Source organism: Pipistrellus kuhlii, unplaced genomic scaffold (genome assembly GCF_014108245.1).
Source record: "Pipistrellus kuhlii isolate mPipKuh1 unplaced genomic scaffold, mPipKuh1.p scaffold_m20_p_16, whole genome shotgun sequence".
NCBI lineage: Eukaryota > Metazoa > Chordata > Mammalia > Chiroptera > Vespertilionidae > Pipistrellus > Pipistrellus kuhlii.
Genome location: NW_023425471.1, coordinates 25,017,349 through 25,029,799, shown reverse-complemented (window position 1 = coordinate 25,029,799; position 12,451 = coordinate 25,017,349). Strand labels below are relative to the sequence as shown.

The 12,451-nt window shown below is 39.8% G+C and overlaps 1 protein-coding gene across 1 annotated transcript in view; it reads left to right on the top strand.

The window, feature by feature from the left end:
* Positions 1-6,370, top strand: part of GPR174 (G protein-coupled receptor 174) — a 37,483-nt gene extending 31,113 nt beyond the window's left edge. The window contains exon 3 of the mRNA XM_036439843.2: positions 3,027-6,370. Within this exon, the coding sequence (XP_036295736.1) occupies positions 3,511-4,512 (1,002 nt within the window). The 5' untranslated portion in view covers positions 3,027-3,510 and the 3' untranslated portion in view covers positions 4,513-6,370. The remainder of the gene's footprint in view (positions 1-3,026) is intronic.
* The last annotated feature ends 6,081 nt before the right edge of the window (positions 6,371-12,451 follow it).

Here is a 12,451-nt window from a genome sequence, read left to right as displayed (position 1 = left end):
TTTCTGTGAAAGGGAGGGCTAAGAGGCTGTTTTGCTTTAGGAGCAAAAAACCCTGTTTGCCTGCCTTCTTAGGCTTTTATTGTCACAACAGCTTGAACTAAAATTAACCTCTAAATACAATCAGCAGGGTAAGTATAATTGAGAAAGCATATGCTTCTACAAGGTCGGGTCTAAAAGACCAAACATTGCCCTAACCGGTTTGACTCAGTGGATAGAACATTGACCTGCGGACTGAAGTGTTCCAGGTTCAATTCCGGTCAAGGGCATGTACCTTGGTTGTGGGCACATTCCCAGTAGGGAGTGTGCAGGAGGCAGCTGATTGATGTTTCTCTCTCATCAATGTTTCTAACTCTCTATCCATCTCCCTTCCTCTCTATAAAAAAAAAAAAATCAATAAAATGTATTTTAAAACTAAATAAATAAAAGACCAAACAGAATTTCTAACAAAACACCTGGGGGATCAGACTTGTTTGGAAAAGTCAAGGTAAAAACTGCTGCCTTTGACAAGGTCCCACTAAGGGCCCCTGACCTTTTGGAGAATCCTCCTTACAGACATTCCAACCAGGTCCTGTGCTTCCCCACATATATGTATACTAGAAGCCCGGGGCACAAAATCCTATGCGGGTTCAGTCCCTAAGCCTAGCCTGTGATCAGGGCAATCTTCCCCAGCTGCTGGTAGCTGTCCTGCCCATCACTGCCACCCACCTGAGTTCCCAGTTTGCCACTGGGCAATGGGATCCTGCAGGCCGATGGGGAGGGACTGAGAAGTTGGCCAGTCCCACCCACTTGTGGCCCTGCCCAAGCCCCCACTGCAGGTCATCCTCTGTGTGTGGGATAACTGGCAGGGCAGGGTCCTTGGCCTGTTGCCACCTGCATCCCCTGCCACCCACCCTGGTTCCCCATTCACCATCAGGTGATGGGAGCCTGCTGGCCTGGGGGGGAGGAGCTGAGAGATCCGCCATTCTAATAATAAATACTACTAAAAGGTTATGAAGAATGCTGGAAGAGAGCTACAGTTTTTTAAGTAGGAAGATCAAGGAAAACCTCAATGAAAGGTATAATTTGGGTAAAGATCTAAAGGAAGTGAGGGAGCAAAACGAAAATAATTTGGCTAAAGTATTTTAGGCACTGAGCACTGCCAATGCAAAATGTTTTTTTTAAAATATATTTTTATTTTTTTTTTTTTAGTTTTTGTGGTTTTTTTAATTTCTTTATTGATTAAGGTATCACATATTTGTCCTCAACCACCCATTCCAGTCCCCCACCTGGAATGGGTGGTTGAGGACCACCCATGGCCCCACCCCCCCTGTTGTCCTTGACCACTGGTTAGGCTCATATTTGTGCACACAAGTCCTTTGGTTGATCTCTCCCTTTTATCCCCACCCTCCCTTTGAGGTCCAACAGTCTGACCCATGGCTCCTTATCTCTGGGCCTGTTCTTGTTCATCAGTCTATGTTGTTCACCATTTCCCCTAGAAGAGTGAGATCATGTCCCACTGGAAATATACTTATAAGAATAAAAAATGAGACAAGCAATAATTGTTATGCTGAAAGGCATATGAATCAGTCTGTAGTGAGTTTCTTTCTGGGCCAACAGTTCTTTTGAGACTTAATTTCAATGTCAAACAGTTCCTTATGTGTATATGTCAGCAATAATATTTCAATTCTGGATGGTGGACAAATATTGGTAATGCAGGTACAACCCTCTATGGTTTGGTCCTGGGCAACTTGCAGTGATACACAGCTGCTGACTGCTAGCATGGCAAGGCATCATCAGTGTCTTCCATCTCTGGACTGCTTGATTTCAGATAGGAAAAGAGATAGGGACATCAATGATGAGAGAGAATCATTGATTGGCTGCCTCCTGCATGCCCTCCTGGCCAGGAATCAAACTGTGACCTCCTTGTTCATAAGTTGATGCTCAATCATGTAACCACACTGGTCAGGCAATTCAAAAGCTTTGATGCAAGAGCATGCCTGGTCCATTCACCTAACAGCAAGAATAACAAAGTACAAGAATGACTGGAACAGAGTAAAAGGGGGAGAATCTTCGGAGGTGAGGTTGGAGGAGTAACAGGGGCTAGATTATGTAGGGCAATGTAGGCCATTGTAAGGACTTTGATATGTCTTCTTGGTGTGCTAAAAAGTCATTAGGAGATTTTAATAAAAAAGTTAACATAGTTTGACAAGAGATGGCATTTTAAATGAATGTAAAAGGTAACTTCACTTTAATAGTTATAGTAAATTTGAGATGATGATGATGACATATCCAAGAGAAGAGGTCTTATATATAATTGGAAATAGAGTCTGATGATTGGTGAGGTTTGTGAAGCAAAAGTCTAAATTCATGCCTCTCAAATGCTATTACATTAAAGAATAACCTGTAGTTATTGTTAAACTGTAGATCATGAGTCAACAGGCATGGGGGGATGGGCAGGATATTCTTTCATATTTCTAACAAGCTCTCAAGAAATGCTGGTTCAAGATCACATTTTGAATAGCAAAGGGCTAGATTATCTCTCAGAATCCTTCTAGTTATGCTTGATGTGCTTATTGAAGCAGTGGAATATCACCCTTGCTCACATCAGAACTTCCTATTCAAACGGATAGATTTTTCTATACATGGGCTTTCCCCCCTCTTTCTTTCTCCTTTTCTTCTTTCTTTCTTTCTTTCTTTCTTTCTTTCTTTCTTTCTTTCTTTCTTTCTTTCTTTCTTTCTTTCTTTCTTTCTTTCTTTCTTTCCTTCTTGCGCTCTCTCTCTCTCTCTCTCTCTCTCTCTCTCTCTCTCTCTCTCTCTCTCTCTCTCTCTCTCTCTCTCCTTTCTTTCTTTCTTTCTCTTCTTCCTCCTTCCTTCCTTCCTTCCTTCCTTCCTTCCTTCCTTTCCTTCCTTCCTTCCTTCCTTTCTTTCTTTCTTCCTTCCTTCCTTCCTTCCTTCCTTCCTTCCTTCCTTCCTTCCTTCCTTCCTTCCTTCCTTCATTCTTTCTGCAAAAAGTACAAGACAATAATATTTTTTCTCTTCTCTTGCAGTTCTGTCTTCCACATTGATCATCTCTGAAGAGTTGCAGACCCACTGAATACTAAAGCAAACCTTTCTCCTATGTGAGCCATAAAAAGAAAACCTGCCAAACACCTGTAAAGTGACGGCTATCATCATATGGGAATTAGAAAAATTGCTACATGGAATATTAATGATTGAAATGGGAGATAATCAACTGTTGTGATGTCCCAGAAGGCCTTATAATGGAGTAAACAAGAGGGGAAAATTATAACAGCTTGTTGTCTATACTTGCACACTAGACTTCCATGTAGTTACTATAGACAAATCCAAAGGAAATATGCAGATAGTTCTTTGAAAATCATGTGTAGAGGCTCAGACCTTTACAGTAAGAAGGAGGTTATTTTATTGTCAGTCTCTTTAACCCATTGATGATTAATCTTTAAGAGCAGTGGTTGATTGTAAATTTAGGTTTTGAACTACCATTTGGCAAAGACATTTTCTCTGAGAAGAAAAATGCCTGCTAATAACATATGTGATGGGCCAGAAGGAGACAATAGAGATTTTCGATACTTTATCTATGCAGTGACATACACTGTTATTCTTGTGCCAGGTCTCATAGGAAACATATTAGCCTTGTGGATATTTTATGGCTATATGAAAGAAACCAAACGAGCAGTGATATTCATGATAAACTTGGCCATTGCTGACTTACTACAAGTTCTCTCCCTGCCACTGAGAATCTTTTATTACTTGAATCATGACTGGCCATTTGGGCCTGGTCTCTGCATGTTCTGTTTCTACCTGAAGTATGTCAACATGTATGCAAGCATCTATTTTTTGGTCTGCATCAGTGTGCGACGATTTTGGTTTCTCATGTACCCTTTTCGCTTCCATAACTCCAAACAGAAATATGACCTATATATAAGCATTGCTGGATGGCTGACCATCTGTCTTGCCTGTCTGCTTTTTCCTCTCCTGAGAATCAATGATGACACCCCAGGCAACAGAACCAAATGCTTTGTAGATCTTCCTATCAGGAACGTCAGTCTGGCCCAGTCTATTGCCATGATGACCATTGGCGAGTTGATTGGGTTTGTCACTCCTCTTCTGATTGTCCTTTATTGTACCTGGAAGGCTGTTTTATCACTGCAAGATAAATATCCTGTGGCTCAAGACCTTGGAGAAAAGAAGAAAGCCTTGAAGATGATTCTAACCTGCACAGCAGTGTTTTTAATTTGCTTTGCACCTTATCACTTCAGTTTTCCTTTAGATTTCTTGGTCAAGTCCAACGAAATTGAAAGCTGCTTAGCCAGAAGAGTGATTCTGATATTTCATTCTGTTGCCCTGTGTCTTGCTAGTCTAAATTCTTGCCTTGACCCAGTCATATATTACTTCACCACTAATGAGTTCAGAAGACGGCTTTCAAGACAAGATTTGCAAGATAGCATCCAACTTCATGTGAAATCCTCTGTGAGCAAACATACTACTTCTACTATGACAACTGAATTATGCTAACTGAATGTGGCCTGAAATGAAATATATATATAATATCACATTGTTAATACTCCTGGGAAGTAATTACAGGAGGCACTAAGAACTTTTTAGTTATACTCTGTCTTACCTATATGAGAAATTCACATCTTTATAACAGAGCCTATTTAGAGCATTATACTCTACCATCATTAATGTTGACATGTCCATGTAGTAATTTGTCACCAAATCTTTGACTTGAACTATAAAATTTCAGTGAAAACCTATACACATATGCTCTCAACTAGAGTCAGCAGTTTATCTGTGAACCTCAAACACAAAGCAGTGATTACCTTGGTGTCATCAAAAGCACTTAGTTTTGTTATAATGGACACTGAGTACTTATAGTCAGTGTAGTTATCTACAGGGTGTCCCAAAAATGTATATATACTTTAACAGCTGATAGCTCCATCTTTAAAATGAAATGCATTTTAACAAACACTGCCTTTATAATTATTCACAGTGTATATATACATTTATGGGACATCCTATATTTATACTGGTAATTTCAGTTTATATTCCAATATTGTATTTTGGTTATGTATTAAGTGGGATGGACCATATATTATTCTGTGAAAATAAAGTGCTATAAGCATGGGACCATTTCTATCTCCTGTGTATGGTTACACTCCAGCATTTGAAGACTCAAATAGCTATTTCCTTCATTTTGGTGTCAATATGAAACATCATCTGTCACACCTGTTCATAGAATGAAAATCTGAACTTGTGTCTTTGGTATGTTAAAAGTAAGGACAAGAAATATTAAAATAAAATAACTTTCTATTACTGTATAAGCTGCCATATTGAATATACTCAGGGAAGATAGCTTGCAAAAGTCCATATAGTGTGACTCAAGTTGCCTCTATATGTCCAGGAGACAGCAGATAGGTGGCAATTACAGATACTTTTATAACTATTTACAAAGAACCTCTAGAGATTAAAAAAACCCTGCCTAGTAAGAGAGTTTCCACCATGCTTCCAGAGTGATGTTGAGTTAACTCTAATAGATTACTGTATTTTCTGAGCCTATGAAAGAAGTAGTGCACTAAGTAATCACTAAGATTAGGCCAGAGCAAGAAGATGAAGTTGATTTGGGCACACCTCTTAACACTTCACCACATTGTATTTCTTACATTAATTTAGTTGGCAACTGTTAAGCCACATTCACATGCCAGAGTAGGGTTTGGAATCACCCAAGCCTGTGGATTCTAGTCTTCAGTAATTTTTATGATCCAGCTTTGCCTCATACATACCATTCTGAGGTCTATTCAGGTTATCTCCCTTTCTGCTGGAGAAGTCAACTCTTTCACCTTTAAAAAAAAAGTGCATAAGATTGATTTTAACACTATTGGACACCCATTACAATGCCTTGCCTGCTACTTGTTTGGTACAGTATTCAGGAAATAAATGCAGGATATGAATAGTAATTAAACATGAGGTCTAAATATTACAATACTTGCAAAGATTTCTAACTGAAAAAATGTTTAAATCAAAATATGTATTATGATACTAGTATGTTTGGCTGGGGAACTGGTGGAATCAAAATTGATTCTAATATCTGAGATGAATAGAAAATTATCTAATGTTTTCTCTGGACAAGTGTTAATTTTCTTTGAACTTTGTTATTAAAATAATACCCTATTAGAAGACTGACTTTGTGCTGCTAGCTGTGGTATATTTATTTTTCTCCTAATTATTAATTGTATTGTATATTTTTATGTGTTAAATAAGTGTTAAATTGTCTTTTTAAAAAGGGTAACTATAACTACGTCTGGTTTGTCTACCTTATAGTGATTCATTTTTGTATATAATTCAGTGTTGTAATGGGATTACAAGTAAGAATTTGTGGGTACTTATAAAGGAAGAATGTTTTCTATACAAAATGTGTTTATTTTCTACATAAGCATGGATTATACTTCTTATTGTTATTTGGTGAGACAACTGATCTAATTTTATTAACATATGAATCTCACTTTGAACATTTTTTTTTTTAAGGGAACAAAGTGCTCACCAAGAGATGCCCATGATTACTCTTAGGTAACTGAACCTCAAACTGTGTGCGTCAATCTGGAAATTTTATAATTGATCAAGAGCAAAACAAAAAGCCTAAATTGTTTTCTATATGGACTTCAAAAATTGTTTTCACATAGCCTTCTAAAGAAAAAAAAATTTAAATAATTATTTATCATTGAAAATATTACATATGTCCTTTTTCCTCCATTGATCCCTCCAGTTTTCCCCCTGCCGGCCCCCCGGCTCCAGCCTTCAACACCCTATTGTCTGTGTCCAGGGGTTATGCATATATGCATACAAAGTATTTGGTTGATTATCCGCCCCCCCCCCCCCCCCCCCCCGCCCCAACTTCCCTCTGAGATTCCACACTCTGTTCCATGTCTCCATGTCTCTGGATCCACTCCATTCATTAATTTATTTTGTTACTTAGATTCCACATATGAGTGCAATCATATGATACTTGTCTTTATCTGACTAACTTATTTCACTTAGCATGATACCCTCCAGGTCCAACCATGCTGTTTCAAAGGGTAAAAGATTCTTCTTTTGTACTGCTCCATAGTATTCCATGGTATAAATGTACCACAGCTTTTTATCCACTCATCTACTGATGGGCACTTGAGCTGTTTCCAGATCTTAGCTATTGTAAATTATGCTGCTATGAACATAAGGATGAATACATTCTTTCTGATTGGTGCTTTGGGTTTCTTAGGACATATTCCTAGAAGTGGGATCACTATCAAATGGCAATTCCATATTTAATTTTTTGAGGAAACTCCATACTGTTTTTCATAATAGAAGTACCAGTCTGAATTCACACCAACAGTTTACTAGGGTTCTCTTTTCTGCACAGGCTCTTCAGCACTTATCTTTTGTCTATCCTTCCAGTGTGTTCTTTATTTGTTATGTCATCCTTTATTTTTGACTGTACTTTTCTTATAGTTACTATATCTATTTTCATGCTGTTGAGCAACTTTACCGTCATTACTCTGAACTCTTTTTCAAATAAATTTCTTATCTATGCTTCATTTATATCTTCTGGGAATTCTCTAGTTCTTTCATTTGGGGGCTGCTGTTTTTTGTCTCCTCATTTTGGCTATCGGTTTAGGTTTATTACTATCTCAATCTTTAGTGCAGGATAGAGTCAAATGCTGTTTTTTCACTAATTAAATTAGTCAAAGACTTAAAGCCCCCAGAAACTGCCTCTGACTACAAACTGATAGGATTCCAATTTTAATGGCTCCAGGCAATAGTTCTGAGGTATGTGGAGTGTTGTGTGTGTGGGGTTTTTTTGTTGTTGTTTTTTAACAGAGTGGGGCAATTGTTCTGCCAAGAGGCTAATTGTGATTATTATTATTGTCTTAAGTGGCTTCAGGGCAAGGTGTTTTCTGATAGGGTGGGTAAACTGTCTTCCTCCTTCCAGGAAAGGTCACCGGTATACCAAACATCTGTGTAAGAGAGATATTCTTCACTGCATGAGGGAATGACTCAGCACAGGAAACTGGGGGTGTCTGCCTTTCATGTTCTAATTCCTGAGTCCCCAATTCTGGCTTCTGCTCACACAGCTCCAGTCCACTCTGCCCTCCCCCTGCTAAAGCACAAAGTGGGTGGTTCTACACAGAATTTTGTGCCTTGGCCCTTTAAGAGGGTGCCTGAATTTTCAGTTGTCACTCCCTGGCAGACAGCAACCCCCGTTGCTTTTCACAGCCATATATTATGTAGGTACCCTTCTAAGTTTGGGTGTTCTCTGCTGCAGGGTCCAGCTTGGTGATTATATCCCAGAGTTCTCAGTGGCAATCACCCACAGCTAAGATAACTCACTGGAACTTCAGTTGCTGTCTGTGGGCACCCAGCCAGCCCTATATGCTTCTGCCCCTCCTACCAGTATTTGTGTGGTCTCCACATCAGTCCTCAAGAATCAGGTACTCTCCTGTGAGTTTTCCTTTGATTATTCAGGGTTTTTTTTTGTATTTTAGTTGTAATTCCAGTTTGTCCCTGGGATCATGTATGTGCAGCATCCACTTACTCTGCCACCATTTTTTGGAACATATATTTTCTAAATGGAAGAGAGAATATTTTCAGAAGATTACTAAACTTTTTAGAGAAATGGTTCCAGCTAGAGTCCACTTATTAGGCAGCCAAGAAACCTTGACAGATCATTTTTATCATTCAAGGCTAGCAAAAATCCTCATATTCTTATGTTGCTTAACTAGGACTGCCCCTACTTCCCAGGCCTATCCATCTAAGTTTTTATTCAATACTGTGATTTTCTTCATCTACCCCTCCTCTCTATCAATATGTTTTGTCTTCTGTCTCATTCCTTTGTTATTAAAATCAGTAATCTGATCAATTTACTCACACTAAGGTACTAATGATTCATGTTAGCTTAATTTAATTTCCCCAGAGATATCTAAATTTTAGGCTTTAAGAATAAACCTTAACTCAAATAATTAATCCCTAACTTTTAATTAAAGAAATAGATACTGAAGCAGACTGGAGGTTAAAATATTTTGAAGAAGTGGGTTTTACAACCATGTTTTTCAGTTGGGGGATCAGACATACTGGGGAGGACAGTTAGGGGCAAAGAGGCTGGCAGGAGAGCAGTTAGACATTAATCAGGCTGGCATGGGAATGGTTAACAGGTTATTAGGCTGGCAGGCAGAAGCAGTTAGGGGCAATCAGGATGACAGGCAGGCAAGCAGTTGGCAGCCATCAGTCCTAGATTGTGAGAGGGATGTCTGACTGCCCAGTTAAACTAACAGTTGGACATCCTCAAGGGGTCCCAGATTGGAGAGGCTGCAGGCTGGGCTGAGGGACACCCCCCAATGCACGATTTCATACACCGGGCCTCTAGTTTAATTACAATGTGCCTGCCTTGGTATTGGTCTTTTGGGGTTAATCTTGGGACTCTGTGAGCTTCTTGAATTTGTGTAAGTTCTTTTTTCTCTTCATCAGGGAAGTTTTCTGTCATTATTTCTTCAAACAGGTTTTATATTCCTTGCTCAGTTTCCTCTTTTTCTGGAAGCCCTATTATGCAGATGTTGTTTTGTTTTGTGTTGTCCCAAAGTTCTCTTAGGCTCTCTTCCTGCTTTTTAATTTTTTTTTTTTCTAGATGCTGCTCTTCTTGGATATTTTTTTCCCACCTTGTCTTCTAGCTCATTGATGTGGCCCTTTGCTTCTTCTAGTCTACTCTTGATGCTTTCTATTGAGTTCTTTACAGAAACAATGTCATTTTTTTATTTCTTCTTGTTTCTTCTTAATTTCCTCTTGGTTCTTATTCATATTATGACCATTTCTCTGAATTCTTTCTCTGACAGGTTGCTTACCTCCATTTTGTTTACTTCCTTTTCTTGTGATGCCTACTTTTCTTTCATATGTGGGCTGTTTCTTTGTCTCCCCATGATCTCTTTTCTCCAGATGTCTGGTTATGTAGTTCTCTCTCTCCTTATCCCAGGTGATATCTGACCTTTACATGGTGGAGTGTAGAATTCCTCTGAATCTGCGTGTTTGCGCCAATTGGGGACTAATGTTCTGGGGTTTGTAGCTGTTTGGTAGGTGCCACAGTTTTAGATTTTCAGGCTTCCAATAACATCCAATTTCCCCTTCAAGATGGCATGGTCTCTGTGTCTGAGCCGGTCCTACCCTATATCTTTTGATTGGAGTATTTCATCCATTTTTATTTAAGGTTATTATTGATAGGTATTTGTTTGTTGCAATTTTTATTCTTTATGCTATGTTACTCCCTCTCTTTCTATATATTTTTCTTACACTAGTCCATTTATCCCTCTTGCATTGCTACTTTGGTGGTAATAAACTCCTTTATCCTTTTTTGTCTGAGTAGCTCATAATTTCACCTTCAATTTTGAAAAATAACCTTACTGGATAGAGTATTCTTGAATTCAGCCCTTTGCTTTTCATTACTTTGTATACTTCATGCCACCTCCTTCTGGCCTGAAGTGTTTCTATGAAAAAAACAATAAGCTGATAATTTAATGGGAGATCCCTCAGGTAACTTTCTGTCTGTCTCTTGCAGTCTTTATGATTATTTCTTTTTCTTTAACCTTTGATATTTTAATTATGATCTGTCTTAGTGTGAGTCTTTTAGGGTTCATCTTGATTGGGACTCTCTGTGTTTCCTAGACTTGTGTTACCTTTTTCTTCACCAAGTCAGGGACATTTTTTTGTCATTATTTCTTCAAACAGATTTTATATTCCTTGAACAGCTTCTTCTTCTGGCACCACTATTATGCAGATATTGTTTCATTTCATGTCCCAAGGCTTTCTTAAACTCTCTTCTTTTTTAATTTTTTTTCCAATTGCTACTTTGACTGTGTATTTTTTTCCCCTACCTTTTCTTCTAACTTGCTGATTCAGTCCTCACCTTCTTCTAGTTTACTGTTGAATTCTCCTAGGGTTGGCAAACTGTGGCTTGCGAGCCACCTATGACTCTTTGGTCCCTTGAGTGTGGTTCTTCTAAAAATACCGTGGCCTGGGTGAGTCTATTCTGAAGAAGTGGCATTAGAAGAAGTTTAAGTTTAAAAAATTTAGCTCTTAAAAAAATTTCAGTCATTGTACTATTGATATTTGGCTCTGTTGACTAAAGAGTTTGCCGACCACTGTCCTAGGTTGTTCTTTGTTACATCTATGTCATTCTTCATTTCATCCTTATTCTTAATTATGTTGGTTACTCCTCATTCAGCTATTTATAATTCTCATTAATTTGCTTGTAATCTCACTAAGATGTTTTAGCATCCTTACAACCATTGATTTAAAATTTTTATCTCACAAATCGCTTGCCTCTAATTTATTTAGTTCCTTTTCTGGTGATTTCTCCTTTTCTTTTGATGGTTGTTTCTTTGTCTTCCCATTTTAGCAGTCCAGTAGTCTGTGGAGCTGGATGAAACAGGTGAATTCCCATTGGCAGTTCAGTGTCTTCAGAGGTGACTGGTCACATTGGGTCATAGCCGTGTGTCTGAACTTCTGGTCCTGTTGTAGGTCCAGTCTTCTGGAGGGTGGACAGGGTCAGGCAGTGAAGCTGTTTGCCTAGGGGCATTGGGTAAGATACAGTGGGTCATAATGTGAGGTCTGTGCATCTAGGGGTGTTGGCTTATAGTGCCACGGCTGTGTGCACCATGTCAAGGAGGTATGGCCAATCTTCCAGGGGCCCTGGGATTGTTGTGTTAGTTTCAGGCAGCAGGTCCTTGTGACCAGGCTGGACCAGTGTCTGGGTGATGGGATGGGCCAGCACTCCACTGTTGAGGGAAGAAGGTCAGGCCAAGTGCTACTCTGCTGCTGCAGGGGGAAAGTTGACTTACCCATTTATCTCTATGGCAGGATGGGCATGTCATTCTCCTCAGAGAGGAGCTAGTGAAGGCTTAGGATTCTACTTGCTGAGGAGGAGGGTTGGCCTGTGTCTATGCTCACAAAGGGGTTATGTCAGGCTGAGCACTCTGCTGTGGAGGAGGCAGGAAGGTCTGTCTCTCCCCTGTGTAGGAGGTGGGGCCTACAAGTTGCTGAGTACTCACTGGTGTTGGAGTACTCACTGGGTGCGCCACTGCCAAAGAGGAGTGAGGATGGGTGCCTTCTTAGCCAAAATGGCAGGGAAGCCTGTCTCTTTCTAGAGGCAGGGCCAGCCAGTTGGTAGATTTGCTTAAGTGTTCCACTGCACCAAAGGGGAACTGCTGGGTGCTGAGTTCACCCATATGGTGGGGCAGGTCCCTTGCACTGCTGGTTACATAAGCCAACTGGTCCTCCAAGGTGCGCAGTTTAGGCTAAATAAGCCAGTATGACTGGCCTGTGTTACCCGGGACTTCAGGTCTCAGCAGTGGGGCTTAGAGCATCTGTCAGTGGCCTAGGGGAGCTGGGACAGGGTTGCTCCCCACAGCCTCATCCCACTGGGGACCCTGAAGCT